Raw genomic sequence first — 25,745 nt, 5'->3', positions numbered from 1 at the left:
GATTATGAAGAATATTTACGCTGTTTGACTGCTTCAAACGACACTTGAATACTACTTATATGGAAAACAGTCGTCGAGGGCACTTTCTTTGAACGATCGAGCCAGCTAAGATTAAAAAAAAAAAAAAGAAATTGTATTTGTAGCTTTTCTTCTACTTCTTTGTGGAGGCTGTAACAGAAAAATGAAACATCGGTTTTATAAAATTGTGATTCACTTTCCTCTTAGATAACTATGGAGTCAGCAGTCAACCCTTAAATGTAAAGTGACTCGGGTTACAGCGAAAAGATTGCATTATTGATTCCGTTTAAGGTAATTGAACGAATGAAAGTTCGATTAAGTAACCAATCTTCGTGATTGCCCCAGGTAAAATGATTAGCTTGCGAAGAATGTTAAGAAACCTTGCGTCGAGAATGTTGCTTAAAAATATGGGAAATTATCCTACCTCGTGGTGGTACAGGAGGTGCTGGTGTCTTTTTAACACCGCCAGCCTTGAGATCCTGAGACACCTCCACATTCATATATTCCGGCATTTTGCAAGAATCCGGTACATCTATGCCTTCTAAACCATTCACGGAATCTGTTTCCACGTATTCTTCGTTTCCTTTACCTCGAACGTCGTCCATGTGTTGACCCTGACCATGAATGACCTTTTCTTGTTCTGGCCGAGTGGGGGTCTCCACCTTGGACGACTTTTTCGATGATTCAGAAGCGTGACCCGAGTCTGGTGAGTGGTTCTGCTCGGTCTGCTGTTCTTGAACGGGTTCCTGGAACGTGGTAACGGATGCTGGCACCACGTTCATGTAATTCGTGGGAATGCACATGCCTGGAGGGGGCACAGGTGCCGAGTTCAACGTGGATGGCTCGATATTCGCGTAACTGTTCCCAGGGTGTTTAGGGATTTCTGACTCTGGATTGTCCGTCGCTGGAGATGAGTTTTGGATCATGTCCAGATACCTTGGGTGGTCACAGGGGGAGCTCGGTGTTTTCGGTTCCTTCAGAGAACCGTCTGTTTTGAAAGCTGTTGAATTATTAATTTTTCTTCATTAGTTTCCTATTGATAAGACGACCAGAGGTTATTTAAGAGAAGATTTTAAATGTGTATTATGATTTACAGTGAATAGGTAATCCTGAGGGTGGAAAGGCGATGTAATACTCATTGTCTTCTATTCTTGACGGGGGGTGCGACGGTCTAAGGTCAAGATCGTTGCCGGTCGAGGATCGAGGGGATGGAGAGTACCTGAGAGCAGGTGAATATCTTCCGGTGAAGGGTTTTGGAGCAGGTGGTATTTCGTACGACATTATACCACCCTTGTCTTCTCTGGCATTTTGAAGCTGAAATAATTTCTTTTATTTAAGAAAACGCCTTCAAGTTTCGATTCTTGTTAAGGGAAGATGGAATTTCTGAAAGATACTAACTCTTCGATCTTCGGTATCAGAATGAGTTCCACTGTCGCCTAGACTGGTTCCACTGCACCCACTGGCAGTACTCATTCTACCAGACGAAGACGAGCCTAGAAAAATAAAAGGATAATAAATAATTTTATGTTATTTCACGTAAGATTTCATAACGTAATCCGAGGAGTAGAAAATGAATATTAATAGAGAAGTTCATACTCGAAACGCTACGAAGACTCAAACTGCTAACTGGTCTGCGATCTGCTAATCCACCATTAACATTTTCCGTTTTGGTAGCTAAAGACGAATCATCGCTTCCATTTGCAGAATCTTTTGAATCTATAAACGCATTAAACCATAAAGAATTATAGCCTTTATTAAATATGTATGTATATCCATAGGATATATATCTCGTTTTAATCACCTTTCTTTCCTTTAGAAAAGAATTTTCGAATCCTATCAAAAGGCGTAGGGGCTTTCATCTCTTCCTTCAGTTTCTTTTGTATCCTTTCATATTCTTCCCTCATCGCGTTCAATTGTCTCTGTTTATCTTTGAAGCTTTGTTGAACGTCGTTGCGGTTCCTCCAGTTCTCTACCAGTCTCTCCACCTCGGTGATCGTGAACACATTGTTTTTGAAGTCGTTTATGATCTCAAGAAGCTCGTCCTGAGGACCGGAAGGTTCCCTCGACTTCGTGCTGAAATTCGAGGCTGCTCTGCCATAATAGCACGAAGATTGACTGTTTTCCTCTCGAGTATTCAGGGAGTGAGAATCTGGACGATTTTGCGTGGGCGTCGCTGTACGAGATGGCTGTTGACTCGCTACATTCGACGTGGGCGTTTTGGACCCTTTAAAGTTAAATTAAGTGGTTTAAGATTACTGAATTTTGAATCGAAAGAACCAAAAAATGGAAATTTTTAGACGGAAGAATTGTCGAAATAAATGTTGAAGAAGTGTGAGTCACCACGTACCAGCTGGATGCATTTTCATATAACCTTGAAGAGGTAGTTCAAGGCCATTCGCAATGGTCGTCGTCGGTGTCGGCGTCGATGGACTGACGACGACGGGGGTTGGAGCTGGGACAATCGAGTAATTTGCTTCTAGGGGATTACTAGCGTTTGGGCTGGGGGTTACTGGTAATTGGCCTGGTAAGATTAAAGATGTTATCGGTCTTGCGGCTGGTGGTACCGAATAAGCTTCGCTCAAAGGTCGTGGACGACAATAATCTTCTTTGTCGTTGTTGGTGTCGTTCGTTGGGTTAGTCGTTGATGGGTCCGCACCTACAAATTATTCAAGTTCGATTTTAAATTCAAATAAATTCCCGCAATGGCGCTTTTGGCGTTCTCTGTTGTCGACGAGGAGAACTACAAGTCGGCGTAATTTTTGCGCTCCCTATTGACGAAATGAAAAAGCTCATTTTTAGCACGAAACAAACAGTAGATGGCGCCGCGCGTCTTTCTGGAAATGCCGGTCTTTTTGAAATATTACGAAAAACACTCACTTGCTGCTTGGTCTGTCGTCGTCTCACTGATCACTTTTAGGTAGCTGTACATGTTGGTGAACTCGTTCATTTGCTGTGAACCCGCGGATTCAAGGTGCAGCCCGAAACATGCAATGCAAAAGCAAGATACCAGTTAGTTTACTGAAAGTTCTACCAACATCATCTAATAAACCTATATTTAGCCTAGCAAACTTCAATGAACAATTTCCTCTACTATCTCCTTTTATAACTTTAACGTTACACATCAAGTTTCAATGAAAGTCCGTCTGGAAAAATAATGACAAGCAGTTGTAAGTGAAGCGCAGATCATGTTTCCACAACGGAAGGCTAAATTGATAGGATTCAATGGACGAAAGTAGAAGCACGATTGTCCAAGGGACAGTTGCAAATAGGAATAGAGAAATATCGCGGAAGTACCGGTTCCATTGGACTAACTGTGACGTCGCTTTAAAGGCGATGTTTTTGTACCATGTAGCCACGAAGCTGATGCGCCAGTCTCGCGTGTCCCGACTGTTCTGCGAGATCCGCAGGGGTCAATTCTGAGACGTTCCTCAAATCGCAGGCTAAATCGCCACCTGGACACTCGAGCAGTTGCCAGGCTAATCTCTCCAGGCCAAAACGAGCAGCAAAATGCAACAACGTTGGGTTATCTTCGGGGCCTGAATCAAACAGAGCTTGTTTACTTCCTAAGATAAACTTATGTTATTTAAATAGACGATACGAGAGCATCGATCAGGACAGTAAAGACATTCGAGTTCTTACCGACTATCCTTTCTAGCGGCACAGAACAGTGAATAATGTAAAGCGAATGTTTAAATTAAAATCCGGATGATATAGATGTTTCAAGAAGTTAAAAAATATATACTTACTGGAGTGGACTCTTTGATTGGAAACCACGCCAGTGGGCGCAGATAGAAGATTAAAATGCGGTGGGACGTTTCGTTGGAACGCATGGACCATCCAGTTGTCCAGCTGCTCGCGATCACCCGGATTGAAGCCAAATGTCTGCAGAGCCAATTAAGAATTAACTTGATAACAATTAAACTGTTTCATAATCGTCGGCTGCTGTGCAAGGCTTGACGGATCCTTTACCTGACACATGAATTGTAAGGGATTGTCGTTGGCTCGTAGGATCTGATCAAGTTCCCTCAGCCTACTCTCACATTTCACCTGCTTCACACCTAACGGACAACCGTTCTTAGATATCCTTACGCCCACCAACATCGATACGTCTAGGCATCTCTCTGGAATGGAAAACTGCAGGGCGTAGGGATTTCTCCTTTTCACTTGAGCGATATCGATCGCTTCGCCACACCGATCGACGATCACCGATACCGTGTCCTCCGGTCGCAGCGGGTCGTTCAGCAAGGCGATTATTTTGTTGTGACCCTGAAATCCATTAATCTCATAGTCAAACATCTTTTTTGGGAATTATGATTAGTATCTTTCACCCTCGGTGACGAGGAAGGAATCTTTACCAATTTAACTTTTTTCGGATGCACAGAGAAGGCTGTTTTGTCGCTTCTCAACGCAGGAGGCGGGCTGGTGCCAAGGATACCAACAGCCGCGCCTAACAATTCACCGACGAAAGTCTCATCCTGATCCTTCACGAAGAATTTCCTCCACTGATTATACGAGACCAGGATGGACTTGTGACTGTCGTTGATGTGGCTGTCGTGGACACCTAGCATCATCGCGAGGACCTTGTCTGGGAGCAGTAGCCTGGATAGATTTGTCGCTTGTTCAGGACGACTTTGTATCCGTTCCAGGAGTACTGGACACACGACAACGATTTGCAGACGAGCAGATCGAATCCTCTCCTCACCGCCGGCTGGTATACATTCTTCCACTGTGATGTGACGTACTCTGTAACGAGGAAAATTGCTATTTGTAAAATTATACATACTTGTAAGCACGATATCGATCTATAATTGTTACTTGAAAGGCGGTCGGCCCTGCTGTCTGCTGATCTGTTCGAAACAAGCCGTGAGATAGTTGACCCATAGACTCGAAATTTCACTATCTTTGCTAGACACGAAAAGTACGTCATCTTCGGGATGAGAGTCGAGCTTGGACAACCCGGTCGCTGAACGGGACCCTGAAACATTTTTCAAATTTTCAATTTCCAAATATAAAATAATTTTTTTTGCTTACCACATTGGATGTCACGCTAGAATTTGATAATAGTAAAAAACAGAGAGAGGTCACGTCGAGTTTCATGGAAGTGGGCAGGTGTACAGAGGGTTTAATTAATAGGAAGCTTAATTTCAGCGAGCTATTAAAGCATTAACAGGACACACCTTGCTTTAGTTTTCTTTCCCTGGTGGGTCAGGCGTGTTCAATTTCGCTTAATGCGACACGAGTCACGCGAGAATACTCTTCCCCGACACGACGGGATTAATGAAATAATGCTCGTCTAATGCGTTTGTTCCTCGTTATTTGAGAAAACCGAGCCACGGAGATGTCCGGATAAAACGCGAGGAAACGGTGATCTATGAAAATATTAACGCGTCGACAAACAAGATTAAAGATTTTCGTATCGATGCATTGCACTCGCTTGTAAGTTTATCGGCTGTACAATGGTATAATTAATGGGGTCGTTTGTTTTCCATAACTGTGGTCTTTCTCGCACAACGAGGCTTTTGTGCCAACCGATATCGATATCTACCAGAAGCCGACTGGAAACACCGGGGTTCACGATCCCTGCGGCCGAAAATAACCGGAAAGAGTTATACTTTTTTCTCCTAATAAACTACGCGTTATCGATTCCGCCAGTAAAAAAAATTTCTAACAAAAATTCTTGTAGAATAAAATTTACAAGAAACTGGAAAACGTTTATTATTATATGTAGTAAAACTACAATAGTGAAATAGAAAAATGTAAACGCTTCAGGGTGTATACGAAGATCCGAAAATAACTAAGCAAAGGGGGTGTAAACTTTCATTTTTCTACCCCGTTCGTCCGTGTACGCATGGTTTTCCATGAAAACCGCGGATAAATAAACGGATCGTTAAGAATAGAAGAAGACTAGAGGCGGTGAAGCGGGTTCGTTTCCGGGTTCGTAACACGTGGTTTCCATCCTAAAAGCAGAACAAAACGGAAACGTTAACCGGTCGTAGATCGGGGTGAACATCGGTTCAACTTTTTTACGATATCCACATGGAGAATGATAACGATTTGAAAGAAAAAAGAACCGGCAATTTGTACTTTTACGTGAATGGATGTCTTCGAACGCGTAATCTTATCGCGAGTTCTTTACGACTTCACAATTGGAGTGCATTCTTCGGAGTCAGTCGGTGAAGTCATCGATTTTTCGGTAGAAACGTTTGAAATTTTTTTTCCAATTATGAACGAATGTCTAGGATCGAAAAATCTTCCTTTCCCTACTTGGATGCGATATATCGACCTGGCGCAGCGGCTGTTGCGTTTGCTACGTGACGCGCGTGGCTTCCGTTTTCGGCGTATCCGGTCTTCCACTGAATTAATAGTCGCGAACGATTAAAGTCGCTAGGCCGTTATATGTTCGTAACACGATCCTGGCCTGCTCCACAGGAAGCGCAATAACGAGAACGCTTTTGGAAAATGTAATGTGACGAGCGTGTATACTTCAATCGTGTCACGAAACGGTATACAAGAAAAGCTAACAGAACGTAACTGCTTTATCTTTCATTTGGAATTTGATAAATTCAGTTAATTTCATGAATAATTTAATTTAGCGCTCTTAATATATCTTTGTATAAACAGACTTTCTATTCTCGTTCATTGAAAGCCCAGAATTGCCCTCAGTTAACAAAATAACATTGAATTTGTCAATCAAAATGAAGAATGTTCATTCATCCAACATTTCAGTTGAAAACAACCACCTTCTTTAAGGAAGTGATTAATTAAAACAAGACATAATAAAAAAATGTCAAAGGAATAGATAAATTAGAAAGAAAACGAGAGACACTCACTGGTGACGTTGGACAAATCCAAAAAGTTCGGTCTATTTCGTCGCCGCGAACGCGGTGTTTCGCACGTGTTTGCCATATTTTTCTGCAGGACAAACTTTTCAACCATTTTCACGATCTGTTTTTCGCACTAAAAATTGCTGGTACTTTATCACCCTCGGAATGAACCGATTCACCACCTACTATCCACATTTTCTTTCATCGTCGCGAAACAAAGTTTAAAGGGTGGCGGAACAAGGTGTCGGAGGATTAAACTGCACCTCTGATTTATCATCGACGACTGACCGTCGATTCGACACCACTGAACATGGAATGACCATCGTCGAATTCGAATCGCCCCACTCCCTGGCTCGATTCGCGTCATTGTTTTCACGTACGGACTCAGAAATTAGACGATGCCCATAATTAAGATGGACGAGCTTTGAATTCGAAACTACTCCTGGCGACTATGTTTTGTTTTGGAAGATACGATTCTCCGATGAGCGGCGTTTATTCTTGGACGAAGTTGCATATCTTTTGACAAAAGAAAAAAGAAAAAAGAGAATTCGATAGTTAATCACCGAAGGTATTTATTTATTCTGGTTCTATTCCACTGTAAGATTATTGAAAAATAAAAAAAAAAAAAAGAATGAATTTATAAATGGCCATCAATATTTGAGAGATTCTAGTTTGAATATTTTTATTTAAAAATTCAAGTAAGCAAAGACTGTTTGCTCGAAGCAATAGGAGAGAGGATAAAAGACTAGAATGGCGCGAAGATGATGGTAACCGCAACCGGGTGCCATTTGTATTCGGTATGGTGCACAGACCCTCGCATACGATTAGCATACTGCATATCCTGCGCATCGGGTGCATCAGGACGACAACGCTCTTTTCGAATGCACGAAAATGTTTCTGTCGTGGAATTCTCGAAGGACGAGCTTTATAAATAATCACCTCAGGATTCCTGGATTTTCATCCCTCGTCCATCTGAATGGTTTCTCGTTAAAATTCGTACGGAAACAAACAGAAAGGGAGTTTGCGTATATATTCACCGATTTACGCACGTTCCCTTTCGAATACGGTTCGTTTACAAGTATAGCTTTTTAATTAACAATGTTCATCGGTGCTAATCATACATTTTTCATCGACGCTAACGCGAAACAACGTCATCGTGACTGATTAACATTTTTAATTCAATTGGTCGTTGAATGCTGATTTCAGATATTTTTAAACGCATCCCTAAAACGTTATATGGAACACTGGAGCACATTTGTAAACAATAAGGTGTTCCCATTATGGTCGAGTGGAACTTTACTTAATTGATCACGGTGAGAGCAGCAACTGAAGAATCTTTAGAAATGATCAGCTTTAATTAAATTAATTAACACAATGCTTTTGAAAAGGTTCTTAACAGATTGAATATCGCAATTAAATAACTGAATCATTTATGTATAATGTATTAATGAAAGTGATATATTACCGAAGTATTCGATGCTTCGCTTTGCATAGTGGTTCTCCTCTTTTATTTTCATTTTTATCAATTTCTTTCCCACGATTGTCAATATTAAAAGTTTATTTTCAACACGAACATATCGTACGAGTCATCTTGAAGTATTCACGAATATTTGTGTACCAACTGCACGCGACAGCTTGACTAAATCAAGACACTTGATATTGAATACAGATGCTTTTTATTCGAGAGGAAAGTATAAATTTTAATGAGAAATTCGGAGGGATGTACGCGATAATAAGAAAAGAAAAAAAAGTACAACGTCCGGCTGGAGCGCGGCGCGCCTCGTCACTGAGCATCTCACGAGGGTTGTTTCGGAAGATGCATTCGGGGAACTCCGTGATCGCACGCATGCGCGCTAGCCTGCGCACATATCTGCGCAGACGCTACGTTCAAATATTTTCGGAAAACACCTGGGCGCGGGAACGATCGCGTGAGAACCACGGCACGCGGCGTGAAATTTTAATGATTCATTGATTTCATGGAAATCGCGTGCAAAAATTGCTGTAGAACATATTAAAATTCAAATAAATTCCCGCCTTTGTGGTTTTGAAAGGGAACTAAAACTTTTGCGTACCCAAGAATGATCTTTATTTTTCTAGCCCTTCCGGTTGCTTTATTATTTTAATTACACAGAGAAATTTTTATTTGATACAAAATCCAATTATTTTAGGTTCTAACTAACGAGTCTACCTGGTTGAAATAGATAAAAATCGTTGCACTGTAAACGAGCTACGTTTCAAAAATGGAATTCGATAGCATCGCACTTTGTTGCAATGACTAGGGATAGTTTAATTAAACATTAATTGAGTTAATTAAGGAAGAAGCGGCCGTTGCGAGATGCGGATCGTTTTTCAAAGCGACTGTTCTTCAAGAAACGTTCGTATCATATGAATGCAATTGCCGGACGCAGATGCGTCCAAGTGTGGACGCTGCTATCGTTCGAGATAAGGTAAACCGTAGAAAACTCGCGTATCCTAAACAAATAGAAATTTCGCGCTACAGAAACAATTTATAACCATAGAATAAACATCCTTTTTAAATTATTGTCAGATTACTTTCCGATTAGGTGGTTGCAAATGAAACAGTAAAATTTTTTAATAGTTCGATTCTTTATAGCTCTAACTGTTCGTGGTAGAATGAATCACCCACGTAAGATCGTTAAATATTCCACAATTATTCCGAAAAGCGATGAAAAGTGAAATTAAACGGTGCTCAAAGCACTTGATACCGACTTGTGAGGCACAAAGCATCTTCACACGTAAAGTAGGAACACTTTACATGGAAGCCCGATCTCGGAGGCTTCGTAGAGAGATTTTCTCAACGAAAAACCTTGAACAGGGAGCCCATTCACGAAGAAATGGAAATTTCAGCCAGTGGGTTTTAGGCGGCTCCCTTTAAGAGCTCCTATTTCCGCCGCTGAGCTGGCTGCCGTTTGCTAGACAGTTCCGAGACTGTGGAGACTGCGCTACGTTTTTCTTTTTACATGCAGATCGCACGATTGTACAAAACAACAGTCAATGATTCACATGATTTCGGCCCACCACGAAACAAACTGAAGAGAAAAATGCATTGAAACTAACAATTACTAATCATATATAAAAACTTGTATAAAGGAAAGAAAGGGTTTCATCGTTAGGAACAAAGATTCCTGCTAGTTTCTAAAGGACACCAATTACAGTATATTGCTTCCGTTCGAAAGCGTTTCCTCCCATAAAAAAGAAGCAGAGAGATTGTTCGAAGCGCGTAAAGAATAATAACGATTAGAGAAATGATTATTTCCAAGTATCTTACTGCGGGATGATTGAGTGTAACTTAATCATAAACGATTTAAAAAAGTTCCATACAATCTAATCGAGCTCGTCAAGTATTTCCTACAAGAACAAATTGCTCTCATAAAAGGGTTACGAGTTCACGTCTTTTATGTCATTTATTCTTCTTTTAACGAGAAAAGCATTCTTTTATTACCTTGAACTTAGATAAGCAATATTTATTGGGCGACGTTTAATTGGACGAACATTTTATTTGACAGCCGAAATGTACCGTGACAGTACCTAATTCGTTTAGAGCCAGTGCTCGAGCCTCGCATACCATTCTAATACAGAAATTGAGTCTGTCCAATTGGAATCAAAGCGGAGAGTAATCGTCTTAAGGTCTAGGAGGTTGCACGCAATCACGAGTACCATTCCGCGCTTATCGCGCGTTCACAGAGGTAAAATTAGCGTTTTAAGTTAATTTGATATTAGGAATATTGATGAATCGATTTCGTCAGCGAAACGTTGCTTAACCCTTTCGTTAAGAAAATTAAAATTGTCACGTAGGCAATGAAGACTACACATCGTTAACGATAAGTTACATGTTTAATTACTTTCATAATTAAACGTTATATATTACCTACCGCATACGTCTGTTGTTTTAATTGCTGAAAATATACATTTATCTTTTTAATTGAATTTCTCGAAAGCAAAGGGTGATAAGGAAAAACGGTTTTCAGATTGGTATCGGCGAGTATAATTTCCACTCGGACGCTCATAAATGATCGCGTAGAAAAGCGAAGCGAAACGTGTCGCTGTTATTTGTTGCGTGTTGCCAGGACCTTGTTTGCCAGACATTCTGCTCGCTCGTTCCACGAACTTGCGATTAATATCTCTTCACGTTGCTAAATATGACTAATTACAAGCCTTACCGACGTTCAGTAGCCCCGGTCTTTGTATCCTTAATTGCTCCGACACTTTCGTTCAATTGTAAACAGGTAACCAGTCGCAATTATAACGATCCGTCGACTTCTTCGTTTTACCGATTTATATGTAGATTGAACTTTAACTCGATGTACTTTGATAAGGTTTCTGATTGAAATTCAACTGGAATTGTACATCGTGTTAGCTTCGCGTGAAGCTTGTTAAGCCTTTGTAGAGAAATCTCGTTTAATTGCTCGTACAACACGCTATACTAATTGGGTCATCCAGTTTATTTTAATCTGATTTATGGATATATTCTACCGTGCTTTTGTGTCCGTTCCTTTTAATCGAGAAAAGCCCTTTTTACACGAGTGTGGAAAGTTAAATTTACGAGCGTAGAAATGATAAACGACGAATAATAGGAATATTCGTAACCTCCAACAGCGTTTCTGTCAATCGATGTAAACTGGATATAATCTCTGAAATATTTCCGGGCTTGCTATGGTGATTTTCTCATGATCGCAGATTGCAGGAACACGACAACGCCAACAGGATCGTTGCCGGTTCACGCGATTACAACGATTACGACGTCTGTCTCTTTAAACGAGGGTAGACTTTATAAATCATGTTCGAGAGAACGGAAAGCGATAAAACGACGCGAGTTTCCCCCGTTTCTTGGAAAGCGTACGTTGTTCAGACGAAGAAATAACGGCAGATAAATTTTCACGTTGTTCGTTCAACGTTACGCAGAAACCGCGATTAATGAAGCAGTTATGGTTAGCGATTAATAATCGAGAGTAGAAGAGGGTGAACACGAGGAAGAGCTTTGCTAATTTTATATCTGTCGCCTCAGAATATTCGAGCTAGCAGGAGACATGTAAATCGGAATTATCTTGTCAAGCCAAATCGCGAGATCGAATTAAACGAAAAAAAATTACCATGGCCCATATTTGTTATAGTACAACTATCTCGATCAGAACGTGGGGACGAGCTACAGTCAGATAATTTATCTACACTAGCCATAAATTTTTAGAGAGATAATAAAAGGGCCAATCCTTTGTGATATTTTGACCCTTTCACGTGGCTGTGTTGTATCGAATTGCTCCTGACAATAGGCAGCAAAGAGACACCGCTGTATAATGGGTTTTCTTCATACAGGATTCGAATTTTTTTTTAATTGAACTATACTATATTTTATAATAGGGCGTCGTTGTTGGTTAAAGTTCAACTTTCTATTGATCGATACTGTGCGACAGAAATAATTAATACGCATCGCGCTGATCGACTTAATCGACGATAATCAATCGGTAATTATCTCGTCATGCCAGGCGACGACATCTGTTCCTGTTTCGATCCTTTATATCAGCATACATTACTTTCCATTAGAAATTAACATTCATTAACATTGATAAAAAAATTTCATGCTATTAAGCATGAAAACACAAAGTTGCTAATGTAAAGTATATCGAGATTGATCTAGGTTTGTATAATCAAGTAAAGCTTCAATTTGCTCAAAGTAAAATAAACTTTTTCTAAAAGGTTAGAAAATACGGATATAATTTACGAGGTTTATGGAACAACGGAGGTGTGTCTGGTTATATACCCTGCAAGTTTAAAGACCGAGTCTTAACGAGCTTAAAACTTTCCGAGTCATGATCTTCGTAGGCGGTCAACTCTTTATGGAAACAAAGGGAAGAAGTTTCGATTAACTAGTCTGCAAGCAGACTGATCTCATTAAATATGCAAATCTTATTGGTTTACGTTCCCTTGTAAAGTGAAACTTTTGATAAAATTTGCAGATTTTCTTTGTGAACAAGAATCACGTCGTTTCTAAAGTTGGAAAATTGTTTCAACTAACAATTATTATAGAATTTTAATACGAGAAACGGAAAGATACTTTAAGAGATACGGGAAGGTTCCTTAAAATAAATAGGTAAATAAAAGATTTCCTATCGTGACAGACTCGTATCTTTTTCTAAGCTTGGAAGAGCAAATAGGAAGGCGCGGATTTACTCTATCTCGAAGTTACATCTCTTTCTGTATCGATAGAAACGTTCTGAAACGAGTAAAACACGGTTGCAGAGATTTTAGAATGGAATTTATGAAATTTCGAATAAAATTGGAAAGAAAAGAATAATAGAAATACAATTTGAAAAGTTTTATTTAAAACTCGTAATAAGATCGAGGAGTAAATAAGTTGAACATGAAAAAGATGTTTCGAAGGAGGTCGAATGTCACAGAAGAGATCGAGGAGGGTCGAATTCGCGTGAAATTCATCGGTCGTTGGTGAGATACTTTTTCACGGATGAAATAGTAAAAATAGAGAAGAGTCGGCGCACCGTAGAAAATGCATATGAACACGAAAATAAGCGGCCGGCAGCCGGATAAAAATAATAAAGGGGCGGCTGTAAAAACAGAAATAGGAACAGGACTTTATACCGGCGTTAGGGTGCGTCGCGACGCTTGCTGCGACGACATTTCACGCGGTATTTACCGATGATTGTCGCTAAATCGCTCGCAATCCGTGCCGTCGAGAAACACGGTTCACCTCGCTTCCGTTGCATAATTTATTTCCAATAAATCGTATGCGTATCTTTGAACTGTTGCGTATACTGTAAAGGAGCACCGATATGAAAAAAAAGATTAATAGAAAATTTGAGTAACGATGTCGGTACCTTTTGGTTAAAGATAAAAGTAAACATTTGTTTGATACGTTAGGGAAATCGTGCACGCACTTTGCCATGGACGTGACATTCGTACAAGAGTTATCGACAGAGGAACAACAGTGGACTTCCGGTTCACCGAATAAATCGCAGTTGCCGGACATCGCGTATTGACCAATCAGAGTTCGTTTAGGTACTTGATGATCGTTTCAACTCCAATCTCGAATCCCTTTCCAGGGCACGCATCAAAATTGGACCTCGAAATCATTTTCGAACGATCGCTCGCCCTTTCTTTTCTCTTTCTTTTTTCATGGCAATTAACCTTCGTTTAGAAGGTCCGCGCCCTTTATCAACGCATAATAGGGATTTTATAATTCAATATAATTCAATGAAAGCGATTACAACAGTGAATCGAGGTAATGAACCTTTTGTAAAATTACTTTTAATATTCTACGTTGTCTCTGGTCGGTATTTACGATTAAAATACATCGGGGAATTATAAATCTATTAGCTTCGATAATAAAAAATCTAAAAAATATACAGAAAAGCGTTGAGGGAAATGTGGAAAGAAGCTTATTCCAACGGGTGCCTGGCACGAATCACTCGATAAGAGGATTCAAGTCTGTTAACCGGCTTCCGGATGTTTGCCTAGTTTCTCGTGTATCAGTAAATAGCCTGGTAGAAAAACAAATTTTAACGGATCGAAATATAATCGCTTGTTAAGCAGGAGGGGTAAATATAATCGTGTATAATTTGCGATTCGACTTATGGCGATTCTTCCTCTTCCAGTCCAATTAGCGCGATTAATGAAGTCGAAGGACGACCGAGGGATAATTAAGAGTAATTGCTGGCAAAAGGAAGACTTCTGCCTCCCCCTTTACTTTTTCTTATCTCTCTTTACTACGGAGACCGCGTAAAAAAGCGGAAGACGGCATTCATCCTGACGCGACGCTAAGAAGCTTTAATTTTAATTTCCATTTCATGTAACACGAATATCGACGGTGTGAACAATTAATAGCCAATTTGGATTAATTAACGAGAGAACTGCTTTATAACCCTGACGAAGGAGAATTTCAAATTTCATATTTACTTAATTGAAAAATACTAGGTGGAGGGAAAAGTGAAGGAAATCGAGCGACAGCGTTCCGGAAACGAAGTTCCAGCAAGGGTGGGACCGGAAATCGTGCTCGATCGACACCAGGAAGTATAACCGGTAAATATATACGCGGATGGAAAGAGGTATGTGCCGATGGAATGCTTAATTTCACGGTTATTGACACCGGCATCTTCCAAGCAGATCTACGCGACCTGCTCTATTGTCTACTTAACATGCCATCGGATGAGCTTCGTCACGCGAAACAGAATCATTAATTATCATTCCGCAACCATGCACTCGAGAAGAACCATTTCCTTATGTCGAATTTCTACACAAACGACATTGAATACTGTTTTTGTAATGTAGGATTTTCAACGTGTCAATATTGTGTAATCCCATTCACTGAACACGCGTAATTATCATGTACCATAAATGAGAAAATGATAATTCTACTATTGTCCTATCCTTTCGATCGTACAGAATTGATGGTGTTTAGAAGTCACGACCACTAATTTTCGAAAGGAAACATGACAGGTCGTGTCGTAAAGCTGGAATACGAATCAACGAGGTTTGTTTGAACGAACACACGAGGACAACGTGTCACGACAACGTCTCGTCCGGATGCAACATGGTGCGAGTTACGCAGAGCCGGATGCACGGCTTCTTTCGACAGACTTGTACCTACATACACAGTTTATCCTGTCCTGTCCTGTCCTGTCCCGTCGCGACCCCATGGGCACAGAGAAAAAAAATATAGTAAAGTGGAGTGTATCCTTTCGACTGGTCGTATGGACGGGATGACGTGACAGTGTCAACAAACCAACGAAAACTTCCGCTACGGAAGGCCAGACAACGATAATCCGGCTACTGCCGAGCTCTTTACATTCGTGCACCATTACCTATCCTCCATTTTTTCCTATCTTTCAAATATTTTCATAAACTTTATATCTCGAATTCGTTTATTTTTCCCTCTTTTCCATGTCTGCCAATTGAATTTATCTTGTAAATCCCTGTGATTACAAATGCCACTGGTAGAATCGAGGATTCTCGGAGCCCTGCTGCGCGGATATCCACGTTTCATTTCTGGATTTAATTAAAAGCAGAAGGAGAAAAAGTTTCACCAATCTTCTTCAAGTTTATTAATCACAAGTTAAACAACTGGATGAAAAATGTAACTTTTAAACACAATTGCCGTGTCGCGAGGTCTCCGGAAGCGAGGATGGTCGCTAATTAAGCAACAACAAAGGGACACGTGAGACACGTGGACGACATAAGTTCCAAGAGCCGCGGCTGGATCACGTGGAATTAATGTGTTTCAGTCGGTGCGATCGACGGGTCACGTATGGCCGTAAATTTTACAATCTGTCCCCCTGTATGTTTCGGCTGGTTCGATCGAGCACAGGTCGGAAAACCGTTGCTCGTTTGACGAATACTAAAAGTACCGAGCTTCCGGGGACATCCTGGGCCCTCGGCGTCTTCTACACACGTCTTTACCCAGACGAAGATTATCTGCGAGCCGATCAAAGATCACCGGATATCCTTTAGGACCTCGATTCCTAATTGAAATTTTAAAAGGATTCCCGCCAATCCTGGGAATCGCGTGCTTTTCGTTTCGCAACTGACATTTTATAATCTTTGTATAATTATATTCTGTCTTTCTTAAATTATATCAAATGATTTAAATTGTTAAAGAGTCTCAGAGGTGAGTGTACATTTAAACGATCTTAAATGGTGACGGTTGATATTGTTGATAAATGAACTGCTCGTTTAACTTTGCTGTTTCATTTCCTTGATGTATAAACAAGACTGTCGCTGAAGATCCAATTAGACGAGGTGAGAAGCTCGTTCAGTTTACTGATTATCCTTTCACGATCTTTAGGGAGGTGCGAAACAATTTCCCTTAGATCGTTTCGTTAACGCGTTAATTAAAACTACTTTTAATCTTCCTTTCCTGCTACTTGCAATTAGTATGCTATAATTGCTTCTCATATTTTTAATAATTGTATGTATTTCTTTATTTTAAACCACTCAGGGTATGTACTTCTTCAAGTTGAACAATTACCTTCAATCGATCGAAACTTTTTTTTACAGGACGTTATTGGTCGAAGGGAAAGGTGTTTACCAGAATCGATTGAAGGGTTTGGAGAACCGATCGAAATCGAGTCGCCCATCATGCCAGTTCGAATTCGTAACGAGGCTTTTGTACGTGATTCGAACGGGGCATGCGGGCTCGCAAAGCGAAATCTGGCCCGTGGGAACGCGACCAGGCTCGAGTGGCTAACATAATCGTCATCGCGATTGATCGACAAGGAGGAAAGAATAGGCACGAATTTGACGAATATTGGATCCAATGGTTCCGACCATTTGCTCTCGTGAGAATCAACGGCGACATTCAGTCTTCCATTCTGGCTACTCAATCTATTGCTGTCTGGCCGATTCTAAGCTCTCTTAATCGGCCAATTAAGTCTCGTTGGCATGCTCATCGATGCGATGAGACAGTTTTGCTTAAATCAAAATAATAACTACTCCAGAAGAGAACTCTAGTTGTTAACTAGCGATTCTTGCAGAAGCTCTTGCAAGCCTCTGAGAGACTATCCAACAGCTAACACTTTTTAATACAGCCGCTTATTAAGTCTTTCTTCGTGTACTCACCCCTGCTGGAGGAGCTACGATGACGTCTACGCCTGGTCCTACTACAGGATCTCGTTGCTCTGTCCTCTATATGGACACCGTCCACTGTGTCAACTGGTACAGGTGGTGCCATCGTGTCAGGTTCTACAAGGACTGTTGAACCTTGCGGTTGCCTTCTTCCATGATTATCTTTAGTCGAGGTAGCTCGATCTTTGCCTAGAAACGTGCCGATCGAGTGTCTCCTTCGTCCTGCTGCTGCCGAGCCTGCGGCCGGCAGGGTGGCTGACAGGTTGTAATACCTGAAATACAAATATCGTGTTAATTTATTGCCAAGTATTTTCAGAATAACATTGAACTTAATTCCTGTGACTACTAACCTAGCATCGTCGACACCCACGAATACTTCGCTCGAGTCCTGATCATCCTCGTCGTCGTCGTCGTCGTCCTCGTCGTGGTCGTTGTCATCGACATTGTTATGATCGTGGCTGTCCCTAGCCAAGCCACAGTACACCATATCGTTGGACAAAAGTTCGCTGGCTGACTTGAGCACCGGTCTACTTCGTCCTGGTCGTCTCCTGTCGTTTTCAGAATGAGAATGCGACCTGTTGGAAATGTCAGACCTTACGTCAGTATGCGTACGCTATCGCAATGTTTCCGAATAAGGGTAAAATACGAACCTATGAGGCAGATACGGGGAAGGTGGCGCGACATCGGAAGGTCGTGGATCGCCTTTCAGGAATTGTTGAGTCTTCTCGTTATCCGCATTCGCGCTGACAGACCTGAAGAGGTTCCTGAAGCTTCTTCTTTGATTCGAAGGAGGTCCGTTTCCGCAATGAGGCATCCCATTTCTAGGCAGCATCGGGACGCGTTCTTCGGTGGGCGTCGAGGGCGTCGAATTACCCGACGTACTGCTCCGATTACTCTCCTGGTGCATCAGGGTGCTGGTCGTCGACGTGGAGAGTACACTCGCCGACGAAGTTGTGCCCATCTTACAGGGCCGTCTTCGGAAAAGGGCCGTCAGGCCAGAGGGCCCTTTAGACGGCGGTGAAAAGGCTAGGCTCGTTGTCGACGTCGGCGTCGTCGACGACGACGCTGCACCGCTCGACAACGAGAAATACGAGGGGTTGTCTGTGAACATACGGGCCGAAAATCATAGAGACTCTTTCTTCAAATAGAAATCTCTGAAAGGACGCTTTCGTTTCTCTGTTTGTTGATCGTTTACGAGATCATCAGGCCGTTTGCTTTTACACTTCAGCTGTGATCTAACTGGTTTTATGCGATTTAGACGAAGTGGAGCTAATAAGTTTCTGAAGAATGCATTTTCGTTCTGCTGATGATCGTTGAAGTTCACTGATACCACTGAAAATAGGTCTTATTACACTTGCGGTAATACGAGTCAGATCAATTAAAGTTGATAAGATTCTTTTCAATAGCGATACTAGATTTCCTCGATATGGGATTTTCTTGTCCAAGTAGAAATCTTCCTGTCTAATGGGTTATGGATCGTTTGCGAGACCAATGCTCTGTTTACTTCTACTCTTGAAGGATAACTTTTTCGAAAACAGAAACTTTACTGTACGAGTTTCTAAAGAATTGGTCCAAGTTCACCCGTGGTGTGGTGAACCATCACCGATAAACGATTGATTCCCTAATCATAAAAGCACACCTGTTGCTCGCAAAAGTAATCATTGACTCAAACAAAAATTGTCACTGATTAATCACAAGAATCTAATCACAAACTTCTATACGACCAACTTTGTTCACCTTAAAATTACAAAAATTAACAAACTTTTGTTGATGAAATATATAGTGGAAAGAAGCGTAGGTAATATTTTTGATTATTCGATAGAAAAATCGAAATTTCGCGACTAGACGAATACAAGGTCCACCTGAGACTGGTCGGTCAGAGATACACACGATGTCTATAGGACGCCATGAACGATTCGAATGGTACTTGAAAGTGGGGGGATGGACCGGACGTTGTATTGTCCCCCACCCCATAAACCAGAAGCGGAGAACGAGGCAGACGTAAGTACTTACACGGCACCGGAAGTCCTCCGACGTCGTTCACGATCCACGCGTTATTACTCTTCGAAGATGAATCGACCTCGTCAAGAGGAAGGAAGAATCGTGAAGATTCACGAACCGAATTTCCTGTCAACTTCAACATTTACATAAACTCCGTAAAAGTATTTTTCAATTTCATTTTTTACCCCATTTCAATGATCAATTCTTGGGATAACACCTTCTGTGCGTTTGAAACGCTTAGTATTCAAATTATTTTATTCTAAATAAAACAACGAACAATTTACATCTCGAACAGCGTCGGTGAATTGGCAGAGATCTGTGAAATTTGCATGATCGATAGCGATTACGTGACTGGAGTGTGTGAATTGAATCGAGAACGGTTCCCAAACACGCTGCTCGCCTACGAATTCGAATTTGACTGATCAAAATCTTTTCACAAGATTTCTCCCGTTGCATTCCACGAACGTGTTCAACAACTTAAAAAGCTTCTTCGAGACTCGTCGAGGCTACTGCTTCGACTTGAAAGATCTTTGAACGATTTCGAGACTCGTTATCGGTCCAAACAGTGGAATAAATTATTCATCCCCTTTCGATGGGGTTAACTGACAACTTTAATTATTTAAAATGCACAGCTCGTTGTACGATGGAAAAAGGTTATCGCGATGACCGACGTTTCACTTGGTCGAACAATTAAAAAATTCGAATCGACAACATGTATATATTGAATTTCCAGGAAAGGCAACGTTGAAAGGACGATCAAGGACTCGTCTACAGAAATACTATGAGATGCTGTTTACGTTAGTGGCTGGTAGGAAATGAAAAACGATAGAAAAAGCGCATCGTCAGAGCGGAATACGCGGTAGCCGGGTTCGTGATACAGGAACGTGTGCGATTATGCGAAAAACGCGTGACGCGAGTACGAAAACGTCCTCGTCGAGATACGTGAGCGTAGATTGGTCCAAGAACGGGTAAAAGCTTACCGACTGCCATCGTGACCTCTTGTACGAGAAACTCCTGTCGCTCCGGTATTCTGCAAAAAGAAACACATTCCGACAGTTAAAATCTTTTACATTATTTTTCAGTTTATGAATTTTAAGTACAATACCCTAGAAATATTCAATTTCCTACATATGCACCGAAAAGAGTATTCTTTAAAAAAGCTGCCTATTTCTCTCCGATTTTTTCCCCGCCATTCAATCAATCAATCAATCAATCAATCAATCAATCAATCGCTTGCCGAACGAGTCGATTAATTTTCAGCGATAACCACAGCAAAACGGAATTCTGTCGCGTAGGCGGCAAGTCTGGCGCAGATGGAAGCGAAAACGCAAAAGAAAAGAAAAGTTCAACTAAATGAGAGATATTTTTTTTTTCAAGGTGCGATTCGTTGCACTTCGATTCGGTGCTTGCCAACCCCATACGCTTTCCGAGAGCGTTTCATTCATCGCTGAAAATACGCTAGAATATTATATTTAGAGCGAACGGTGCAGGGAGACGCGTGTCGCGCGACAACCACGACAGGTTTATGGTGTTCGGACGGGGTGGCAAAGGGGGATGCGATGGATCGAGTAGATACCGTTTCATTCATGTTTTATCGGGATATTGGCGCGAGATCTTGGAACTCTCCTACATACTAGTTTCACTTCCAATCTTCTCAAGCAATGAAACATTCGTTCAAATTCCATTTGCAACACGGAAACAACGATATCAATGGATTAATCGATAAGTTATCAGTCATTCATCCCGAAATCCATCAAACTAATGAAAGTCTATGCAACCGAAATTGATTTCCCTAAAAATTCGCTCCAATTCCATTTGCAAGCCACGGAGAACAATATCACCGCAAGAGTCGTGGTTTAATTGAAAAATTACCAGGCATTCACCGCGGAATCCATCAACCTAATCCAACTGTATGTAAGTGAAATTCATTTCCGTGAAAATTCGTTCGAATTCCGTGGGCAAGGTGCTCGAGACTCGCGAGTTACTCCCTGGTTGTTGCTGCAATCAGATTTGTCGCTATTTTCGTGCGGCTTCCGACGAAGATGAAGAGAGGTGAGCTTGCCAGGAAAGGACGGACGAGGAGAACGATAGAAAGAGAGACTGTCGGCTTATCGTTCCCATGAAAGCTCGAGCACGTTCTGATTTACTCCCCTGTCCAAATGGATCAGCTGATGGGACGAATCACGTTGCTGCGATGCGTGAATTGTCTCCTATTCGTTGCGACAACGTTTTCACCGACTTCTTTGCGATTCTTCATTCGCTTTTCTTCGTTTTCCATCGTCCTTTTATTGTTTCCTGCGAAACAACATACTCGAGGGAAGTCTACTTCTTATCGTTTTCCTCTATGTATTAACTTACAAGGTGGTCCACTTTAAGTAAGCTTCATTGGATCACTGAAAGTAAGGAAGACTTTCGATTGACAAGATACTATGTACTTGTTTTTTTATTAACGTTATTGAGACTGTCATCTTTTAATGGTGTTTTTGATGTCTCCGTTATATTATCGTTGCGGTCATTGCTGTCATTTTATACGATTATTACTGTTAACCTCGTGATCACTATAATCGGTTCTTTCATTTCGATCATTACTACTCGACATTTCTGTTATTTTTCATCCGTACAATTGTATGTTTGCAAACTTTTATCTAATAATATGTAATAACATTTGTGTTATAACGAACGAAGGAAGATGGCACGCGTGCACTCGTTCAAGTAGAATGAATAAGAGTGTTCGAAGAAAGGGCACGGTTTGTTGATTTGCAAATCAGCTTCATTTACGTAGCTCCGTACTAATTAATTTAGAGGAACGATCTTGAGTAAAAGTTAACGCGAGCACACCCCTTCGAAAGGGAAGAGCACGTGCATAGCCGGATGCACTGCTTTTTTCATCGCCCATAACAGCAGGTGCATCGCGTACGTATAGCTACACACGAGTTAAATGCAGTTCAGCTTGACCCGGCAGCGATCGACGAACTTCATTTTCACCTTGAGGCAAAAATAAAATAGAACGTAGAAAATGGCGTAGAACGCCGCTACGAATATTTTTCACGCAAATCTGTTTTGCAAATTTTTATCTTTCTCTCGAGTAAAATACCCGAGATTCATAGAACTCTAATAGTAAATGTTAAGAAATTAACAAATAATTAAATAAGTGCTGACTTACTGATGAGACCGTCGAGTCGCAATCAGCGTTAATCAACCCTTCCCATTTCTTTACGTAACACCAATTCGATGATCCTATTTCCGAGCGTGCACTTGAAGCTTCTACCCTTCGTGACACTCGGACGAAATGTAGAAAATCCGAAAGAATTATATAAAACGTATTGAAATATAACTCGCATCGAGGTCGGTAGCGAGGAGGTACGAACGAAACGATTTCGCGTATAACATTCGAGCGTCTGGTTAGATTCGGCTGTCAGGTTCGATCTATTAATATACACTGCGAGCTGCCTGCCTAATTCCTAATGGAATATTCGTACAGATTTCTCGATGCGGACGCCTTAAAAGTACTCCATGCTGGATCATACGTGATGAAAAACTGCCCGATTACGACACATCAAAATATATATGCGAAAAACAATCATTCGAATGACTGAACTAAAGACAACTAGGTTGGTGAATATTGCATGTGCATGAACGAACACGTAATGTGACATTTATCGATGCAACAACGGTTCCATCAGCTGATCGTCCACGTGTTCCGCGAATCATCACGAATAATCTTCCCTTAAAATAAAATCGCGTTCTAGTTTTGTTGAGTTAGGAAATTGTTTCGCTTATTGAACATCGACGAAAATAAACCCGGCTTAAAGTAATATCAAATCATCAACATCCTTCTTGGAATTGATAAAAAGTCTTACCTTCAATCTTCTCCCGATGATTGGTTAAATTTATTCCATATGTCCATTCTTCTTTGAATATCTTCTTCTGACGATTCCCTATTCTTTCTGATGGCGTCTCGGATCGACAAGTTAGCAGAGTCTCGAAACGTGCAATTAATCAATGGAGACGTAGTTTCTTCGAAAACACACTTGGAGTTACAGATGTTTTTATCCGTCTGAAGGCAGGGAAAGAAGTTATGAAAGGTAGCATTATTCGTACGTAACGAGACCCTTTCGATAACACCCCTTTTTACCGCAATTTTTTGCGCGCGAAATTGAAGCACACTTTCGCGTTGTTCGTTGAAACAACATTAAACAATTTGTTGTATCGTGAAAAATTTGTCGAAGGCTCCTGTGTGTCGTTTCCTAATTCCCCTCGCGAACTTCCCAAAATGGCTCAGCCAAATTCTTTCGCGAAGACCTTCGAACTGCTATCTTTAGAGGGATCGGCCTCCAAACTTCTATTCAAACGAATACGAAATCGAATCACGCCGGAATGCTTATGTTCGATGACATTGTCATCGACTGAATTTTAAAAGGGAACGAACCCTAATTTGATGTACACCGGAAGACTCATCTCCTAACTTTGTCTTCAAATTGCAGGAATCTTCCTATCTAACTCTTCTCATCGGTACTTTTTTTTCTCTGAACGCAAATAAGCCTCCAAACTGATTCTTCACTTCCCACTGGGTTTTTTATTTGACCCACATTTGAAAAATTCATTCCAGGTTATATCGATTACCATTAACTACGATTTTAAATCCTTCCACCGAGCCTTTCGTTCTTTCAACGTAGATAATTACAATTGCTACTGTTTCTGACGAAGTTTCTCAAAGTTTCTGTTCAATCCTGTAAGTTTCCAGATGACTCTTGGCCGCATTGTTCTCCTTTCGATGCAAGCAAGCTTCGAGACTTTGTCTATTCAAATTGACCCTTAACCTTTTGTTTCATTTCTAATTGCATCAATATCCAGCAATAAATCTTTCCATTGTTCGTCATTATTTTGACTCGGCTGATTACAATTAGTACGATTGGTCAGTCTTGTATATCTCCAGATTACTCTTCGTATTGTTTTCCTCTGACCCTCCAATCTTTATCCAAATAGAACCTCAACCTTTTATTTGACCCAGATAGAAAAAATTCGTTCTCATTGTCAGTAGCATCAATTTCCAACGGCGACAATTCCAAATCCTTCCATCGAGTATAGTAATTACGATTTAATACCCCGAGCGGAATATCTGCGATCCAATTTCCCGTGACACAGTTTTCCACGAATAGGTCTGTCGCGTTGAGGGTGCGAGCGGAATAAGGGCGTTTTTCCAGCCGTTTGAAAGCGTTCGAAAGCGTTCGAAAGCGTTTGAAGGAGTTTGAAAGGCTGGCGGTGCGCGGGCTCGAGCTGGAAGAGAAGCGCACGCAAGCACGGCACAACACTTCACGGAATACTGACAAGTCAGAGCAGAAGAAGAGTCCACGACGATGCCATGTGACCGTCATTCGTGCTCTCCTTCTCTCTTCTCTTCACTGCCACCACCCACGCATCTGGCAATGCCCGAAGAAACGCCCATGTGCGCCAGCTACGTTATTTCCAGATAAACAAGGAGAGAACCCGAAGAAGAGACGGTGCAAGCCGGCGAACAAGCGTAAAAGGGAAACTAGGGGTATATTCCTCGAAAGGCGAGCAACACACGCGCGCTTCCACTAAATATAATTACCCGCAACATTCGGTTTCGAACTTTACCTCCTGCCGCGAACCAGCAACGTTAGCTCTTTCAAAAATTATTCCTATCAAGTTCTCGTTTCACGAAGGCTAACCGCAGCAAAATGAAGATAATTATATTAATAAAAATGATAATATTTAAACATTTAGTATAAGGAGGAGTACGGTATCGCTAAAGAAATATAAAAGATTGAACATCCCTAGCGAAGAGTAGAGAACAGTCTGATAGAAAATGTATCTGTTAGTTGTTAGGGTAAGGTTAGTACCGCGCGCGTGCACGCTTGCGTGTCTGTCACGCATCTGCCTACGGAAACAGAGCGGAGCGCGTGTTTCCTCCAGAAGACGAGGGCTACGTTTCCTTTCGGACTAGAACACTGTAACCCTTTCGATGTGTTCCCTCCAACTTGTAATCGGCCAGACGATCCATTCGAAAAATGGAGATTTTTAATAACAGCTGTTGTAACAAAGTTGCACGGTGAACAACCGTTTATCGTTTTTAATGATCGAACCGACAAGCATCGGTAATATCGTTCGCGTTTCGAGCTGAGTAAGACCAAGGAAATTGTAATAAGAAGCTTCAAAATAATGATCCTGGATTGCGATGCACGAAATTATCAAGATGTTCATGGTTTATTCATCTATCTACCTTTATTTATATGAATTCTGTGTTCTATATTTTATTAATAAAATTTAGATTTCTGTTTACGATAGGAA

General features: G+C 41.1%; 1 protein-coding gene across 7 annotated transcripts; it reads right to left on the bottom strand.

Annotated features, from left to right (window-relative positions):
• Nucleotides 1-110: 110 nt before the first annotated feature.
• stumps (DBB domain-containing protein stumps) lies at nt 111-24,771 on the bottom strand. Of its 7 annotated transcripts, none has more exons than XM_034335398.2 (19): nt 23,569-24,771; nt 23,294-23,490; nt 20,414-20,463; nt 18,083-18,533; nt 17,783-18,007; nt 17,427-17,704; nt 4,834-4,993; nt 4,374-4,761; nt 3,988-4,284; nt 3,765-3,900; nt 3,364-3,554; nt 2,896-2,968; nt 2,366-2,674; nt 1,820-2,242; nt 1,615-1,734; nt 1,417-1,511; nt 1,113-1,332; nt 443-1,018; nt 111-168 (listed from the first exon to the last, which is right to left on the bottom strand). In XM_034335398.2, exons 3-19 carry the CDS (start codon nt 20,421-20,423, stop codon nt 152-154), a joined length of 3,969 nt encoding a protein of 1,322 aa, XP_034191289.2. In that variant the 5' UTR covers nt 20,424-20,463; nt 23,294-23,490; nt 23,569-24,771; the 3' UTR covers nt 111-151. The 7 variants fall into 7 exon arrangements, with proteins under 7 accessions (XP_034191289.2, XP_034191288.2, XP_034191290.2 ...); XM_034335397.2 differs by having other exon boundaries at nt 23,294-23,775; nt 23,863-24,771; XM_034335399.2 differs by having other exon boundaries at nt 23,863-24,771.
• Nucleotides 24,772-25,745: the final 974 nt, after the last annotated feature.

The sequence above is a fragment of the Osmia lignaria genome, chromosome 14 (genome assembly GCF_051020975.1).
Source record: "Osmia lignaria lignaria isolate PbOS001 chromosome 14, iyOsmLign1, whole genome shotgun sequence".
In the NCBI taxonomy this organism is placed as follows: Eukaryota; Metazoa; Arthropoda; class Insecta; order Hymenoptera; family Megachilidae; genus Osmia; species Osmia lignaria.
The sequence above is the reverse complement of the archived record's forward strand: the minus strand, read 5'-3'. Positions and strand labels throughout refer to the sequence as shown.